The 4,618-nt window shown below is 39.4% G+C and overlaps 3 protein-coding genes across 6 annotated transcripts in view; 1 reads left to right on the forward strand and 2 right to left on the reverse strand.

Moving 5' to 3' along the window:
• The window catches only part of LOC104763777 (eukaryotic translation initiation factor 3 subunit M), a 5,924-nt gene extending 2,418 nt beyond the window's left edge, over window positions 1-3,506 (forward strand). The window contains exons 1-10 of one of the 4 annotated variants that reach the window (XM_010487156.2): window positions 937-1,123; window positions 1,416-1,545; window positions 1,640-1,778; window positions 1,860-2,072; window positions 2,194-2,332; window positions 2,450-2,600; window positions 2,673-2,782; window positions 2,862-2,959; window positions 3,047-3,116; window positions 3,194-3,506. In XM_010487156.2, coding sequence (XP_010485458.1) covers window positions 1,031-1,123; window positions 1,416-1,545; window positions 1,640-1,778; window positions 1,860-2,072; window positions 2,194-2,332; window positions 2,450-2,600; window positions 2,673-2,782; window positions 2,862-2,959; window positions 3,047-3,116; window positions 3,194-3,304 — 1,254 coding nt within the window. In that variant the 5' untranslated portion in view covers window positions 937-1,030 and the 3' untranslated portion in view covers window positions 3,305-3,506. Of the gene's footprint in view, window positions 1-936; window positions 1,124-1,415; window positions 1,546-1,639; window positions 1,779-1,859; window positions 2,073-2,193; window positions 2,333-2,449; window positions 2,601-2,672; window positions 2,783-2,861; window positions 2,960-3,046; window positions 3,117-3,193 lie in introns of those variants that run through there. The other 3 variants (XM_010487159.2, XM_010487158.2, XM_010487157.2) reach the window with 3 other exon arrangements.
• Window positions 128-789, reverse strand: LOC104763779 (60S ribosomal protein L39-2). The gene is made up of 3 exons (XM_010487160.2): window positions 686-789; window positions 489-592; window positions 128-392 (listed from the first exon to the last, which is right to left on the reverse strand). Exons 1-3 carry the CDS (start codon window positions 686-688, stop codon window positions 344-346), a joined length of 156 nt encoding a protein of 51 aa, XP_010485462.1. The 5' UTR covers window positions 689-789; the 3' UTR covers window positions 128-343.
• On the reverse strand, window positions 3,521-4,611 carry LOC104767290 (COBRA-like protein 1). Its single transcript, XM_010491334.2, has 3 exons — window positions 4,461-4,611; window positions 4,093-4,373; window positions 3,521-4,011 (listed from the first exon to the last, which is right to left on the reverse strand). Exons 2-3 carry the CDS (start codon window positions 4,286-4,288, stop codon window positions 3,719-3,721), a joined length of 489 nt encoding a protein of 162 aa, XP_010489636.2. The 5' UTR covers window positions 4,289-4,373; window positions 4,461-4,611; the 3' UTR covers window positions 3,521-3,718.

Consider the following 4,618-nt stretch of genomic DNA (forward strand, 5'->3'; position numbering starts at 1 on the left):
ATCAAAATGAAACAAACAATGCCCACAAGTAACAGCATTGAATTAGCCATGTTCAAAGCTGTAATCAAATTGTAGGACAAACAATGAAACAAACACAGATTGAACATGATGATTACTAGCATAAGAGTAGAGAAACAGAATCCTTAAACAAGATTCATATTCATATTGAAGGAGAAAGGATTCAACTATCATAATTCATATTCAAGCATTATGCAAGTCTTAACATAGCAAAGCCAACAGAAATCCTTAACAAAAACTAAAACTTTATAGGGGTCAAAGACCCAAGAGAAGTAATTAGGAAACTCGGACGAATCTGTGTCATGGCTGTGGACTCGAGAGTGCTCTAGAACCCAAGCTTGGTACGGCGCCAGTGCCTACGCTTAGCGTTGTACCTGTGTGAAGTTGAAACAATGAAACTCACTCAGTATCAAAAAGTCTGTAACTTTATCAATGATCACAAGAAAAAAAGACCTAGAAAATCTATAAACCTGATCCTGTTGTCGGTACGGAGACGGATCCAATTAGGGATTGGCCTGTTCTGTCTCATCTTCTTCCCCAGCTTCTTCTTGATCATGAACGACTTGTGCGACGGCTAATATCAGGAATCGTGAAATCGATCAGGCAAAGAAAATGTAAAGAGAGAGAGAGAAAGAAGGATAGATACATAGAGAGAGAGAAAAGGTACCATCTTGACTGCAACGGTGGCGATCCGGCGGAACACGGCGGCGTTTAAACCCTAATCTTCTCAAATGCTAGCTGATGAAGAGATTGAATTTTATAAGGGTTGTGAACTAGAGTTCAATCCTGACCGTTGGATTTTATTATAATTTATTAGCCGTCCGATGCCTAAACCGTTAAATATTGTGAATCGGATTCGGTTCCGGTTAGCTAAACCGAAGAAGATAAAAAAAAATATAGATTAGGGTTTTCGTTTTCTTCTCTCTGCTGCTCGGCTTGCTGAAACAAGTTCTGATTTCTGAGGATTTTGTTCTTCAGCGCCGCCGAGAAGATTCGAATCCGGAGCTAAGCTATGACGACGATTGTTCCCACTTCCGAAGAAGATCCCTTTCTCGCTGTTGTCCGATTCACTTCCCAGCTCGCTTGGGCCGATGCTGGTCCCGAGGTACCACTTGTACCACACCTTTGTTTGAGAAATTTTCTCTGGGGAGATGGGAAATAGAGAAATTTGATTTCGTGTATGTTGTTTCGTTAGATGCATTTGATTGGTGTATGTATGCGTTTGTGTTCGATAGACTCAATTCGATACTCCTCTTATTTGTTGTTGTTACAGTAGTTAGATGTTTTTGGACTAGTACATTGCTCATGATTGTGTTGCGTATTCTAAGATGAGTCTGATTACGCTAGTTCACTAGTTCTGGTTTGATATTTTTTGGAACTTGTCTTCTTCATTTTAGGCTGCAGAGCCAGAAATTACCAGGCTATGTAAGGAGGCTGAGGAGTCGATAGGAGCAGGGAAGTCGCTTGAATTGGCTACGTTAATGGTAACTTCTGCTGAATTGGTATCTTCCAAGATATCTGAGAAAGGTTTGTGTTCCTCTTTTCTTTTTACTAAAACACAGTGTCCTCCTTTTTGTATGTTCCTTATTCATTTATCATTTGTTTGCCTCTCTTGATTCAGATCTTGAGTGTACCTACACCATAATTTGCAGTCTTGTTAAGAATGTGAAAAGCCCTGAGGAACTCCTCGAAATGGTGAAAGTTATATCTTCCAAGGTTGCTCAACAACCGAGTGACAAAGCTTCACTGCGTTTGAAGATGTATGGTTCTTTGCAGCTTATATTATAACGCTTTGTTTATGTATCACATACTTCTCATTTTCTTTTCCTGTCTTTGTGTAGCCTCTTCAATCTCTACAACCTTCTGGACCATCCGTATGCTCGTTTTCAAGTCTACATGAAAGCTCTCACACTGGCTGTTGATGGCAAGGTTACTGAGTACATAGTTTCTTCTTTTAAGAAGATTGATAACTTCTTGAAAGAGTGGAATATCGACATTAAAGATCAGAGGGAACTCTTTCTTGCCATTGCTAATGTGCTGAGAGAAAACAAAAGGTACTGCAACATAATTTGTATTTTATAACCCTAATCATCAGTCATTCTCTCTCTGGTTTTCTTGTGTTTTCCGTTAAGGTATAGCTATAGCCTCATGGTTTTTTTTCTGTTAATACTCCAGCTTGGTGAAAGAATCACTTACGTTCTTGACTAAGTATCTAGCGACTTTCTCCAATGAGGATGGTCAGGGCCTAGATGAAGCTAAGGAGGAGGCTGTGCGTGCAGTTATCGAATTTGTCAAAGCTTCCAGTATTTTCCAGGTATCATAATTCATAAAAGTATTAATGTGTGTTGGATGTGTGAGATTCATCTTTCTTGTTCTGACACTGCTTTTATATGTTTTACTGAAATCTCATTGATGATTTTATAAACTGCAGTGTGATTTATTGGACTTGCCAGCCGTAGCGCAGTTGGAAAAGGATGCTAAATATGCAGCGGTTTACCAGCTTCTGAAGATCTTTCTTACTCAGAGACTAAATGCCTACACAGAATTCCAAATTGCGAATTCCGATTTTCTGCAAAGCTATGGTATTTAAAACGTTATTTCATTTCCTGCTTTTCTTGAGCATGATCTCCTGATGCATCCTTTGGTGTTTATAGGACTTGTCGATGAAGATTGTCTTACGAAGATGAGATTGTTGTCACTAGTCGACTTGGCTTCTGATGAATCTGGCAAAATACCTTACGCTTCAATTAAAGACACGCTAGAGGTAAAAAAAACTCCTCTGCTGGCACAAGACTTGAAATATTGTGACTCTTTTGGTTGCTTACTGTTCTCTGTGTTTACAGGTAAACGAAGAGGAGGTCGAGTTATGGATTGTGAGGGCAATAACTGCGAAATTGATTGATTGTAAGATGGATCAGATGAACCAAGTTGTAATTGTCAGGCAAGTCACACATCTATACGAACTCTGTACTAACATACATGTCTACTTGGACATCTTTAACTTGATGGTTTGATTCATATCTTTCAGCCGCTGTTCCGAACGTGAATTTGGGACAAAGCAATGGCAATCTCTTCGAACAAAGCTTGCGACTTGGAGGGTAAAGACACATATTTTTGCTTCATTTGACTACAAAAATCATCTCATGAATCTGATTCTTCTGTGGGGTTTTTGTAGGACAACATTTCAAACATCATAACTACAATCGAATCGAACAAGGTAACCGAGGAAGGTTCTCAGGCATCATCATCATCTGCTGTAGCAATTCAAGGGTTGACTGTTCGTTGAAAAAGCTATCAAGAGAAACCGTTTGCATCCCCAGAAAAAGCTCAATTCTAGAACGAATCTTTTGTTTTCTTAAAGCTTACTCTCTCTCCGTGTATTTGCTTGCAGAGTTTTGTGGTCTTTGAATCTTTTTTGTCCTTAAAACAATGCGGAGACATTTGCTATACAATATTTTTTGCTTAATAATGTTCTTATTTCGTTGCCACATTACACAGTGCATACACCATTTGCCACCACTAGGTGGAGGACTCGCGAATGGTATTAATAACAGTTGACTGGAGACGAACAATCATATACAAAGATCATACAAAGGTTAAACCGTTGTACAGAGTACTGACAACAGTCGATAGGAAACACTAAGCTAACAATTCTCTCTTGATAAGAAAGCTACGCTCTACACTTGATGATTCTTGTTTCTTACAAGTTCCCATGTAGGAGCACAGTCAGTAACAACAAGGCCATTGCTGCAAACCGAGAACCAATTGATTTGTGTGAACCGATATTGGGCAGCCAAGGGTAAGAATCTGGAGGAGGCATGACACAGTTATCTCCATTGAAATAGATTCTTCTTGGAAATGCCCAACCTTTCTCAAATGTGAAAGCTGATGCATCTTTTTGGAAAAGTAGCTCAGATTGTACATTACCAAATGGACCAGCTTGCATCAAAAGATCATTGTAGAACTTTATTCCCCAGAGAATCCCAGTATCATCTATTATCAATGAAAAACAAAAACACATCAAGATTTGTTCCTTTGTATGGAAACAAGAGATTGATGATTGATGCTACTTACTTATGGAAGCATAAGGAGTCAAGGGTTTATAGTTGAAGCTAAAAGTCTGAGTGAGATTGTCGAAATTAGGATGCTGCACGACGAGATTCCACTGCGTATAGTTCATGTTGTAGTTGAAATTTGTGATGGTGACTTTAACTCTCCAGTACAGCTTGTAGTTAACCTTCACATGCCAGTGGATTCTAACTGGACACATATGGTGTGTACATTGCACTAGGGGCGGTATATATGCGTTCTTCCCAGGATTTGGAACGACTGATGCTATCCGAGGACCTTTTGGGCTGTGAATGGACAGACAAGAGACCAAAGTTAACCAAACAAGTTAAACATATTTTGAGGTAATGAAAGCCATGAGAAGAAGAACTTACTCTACACAATTCCCTGGCTGAGAAGTGTTTCGGCATCCACAAGAGCATGTCGGACAGGAAACTATCGTGCTGTTATAAAACGATGAAAGTGATACACAGCAAGTAGGTGTTTTCTGAGCTAAGAACTGCGAGTATGTGCAAGTTACATTCCAAGTCAC

The sequence above is a fragment of the Camelina sativa genome, chromosome 19, assembly GCF_000633955.1.
Source record: "Camelina sativa cultivar DH55 chromosome 19, Cs, whole genome shotgun sequence".
Lineage (NCBI taxonomy): Eukaryota > Viridiplantae > Streptophyta > Magnoliopsida > Brassicales > Brassicaceae > Camelina > Camelina sativa.

What these genes read in the sequence shown, in the direction of transcription:
- LOC104767290 (XM_010491334.2), bottom strand. Translation starts at nt 4,288, where the DNA reads ATGTGTCCAGTTAGAATCCACTGGCATGTGAAGGTTAACTACAAGCTG. An exon ending in GACTCCTTATGCTTCCATAA is followed by an intron (nt 4,012 to 4,092) that starts GTAAGTAGCATC and finishes CATTGATAATAG; the next exon opens with ATGATACTGGGATTCTCTGG.
- LOC104763779 (XM_010487160.2), bottom strand. An exon ending in CGTACCGACAACAGGATCAG is followed by an intron (nt 393 to 488) that starts GTTTATAGATTT and finishes AACTTCACACAG; the next exon opens with GTACAACGCTAAGCGTAGGC.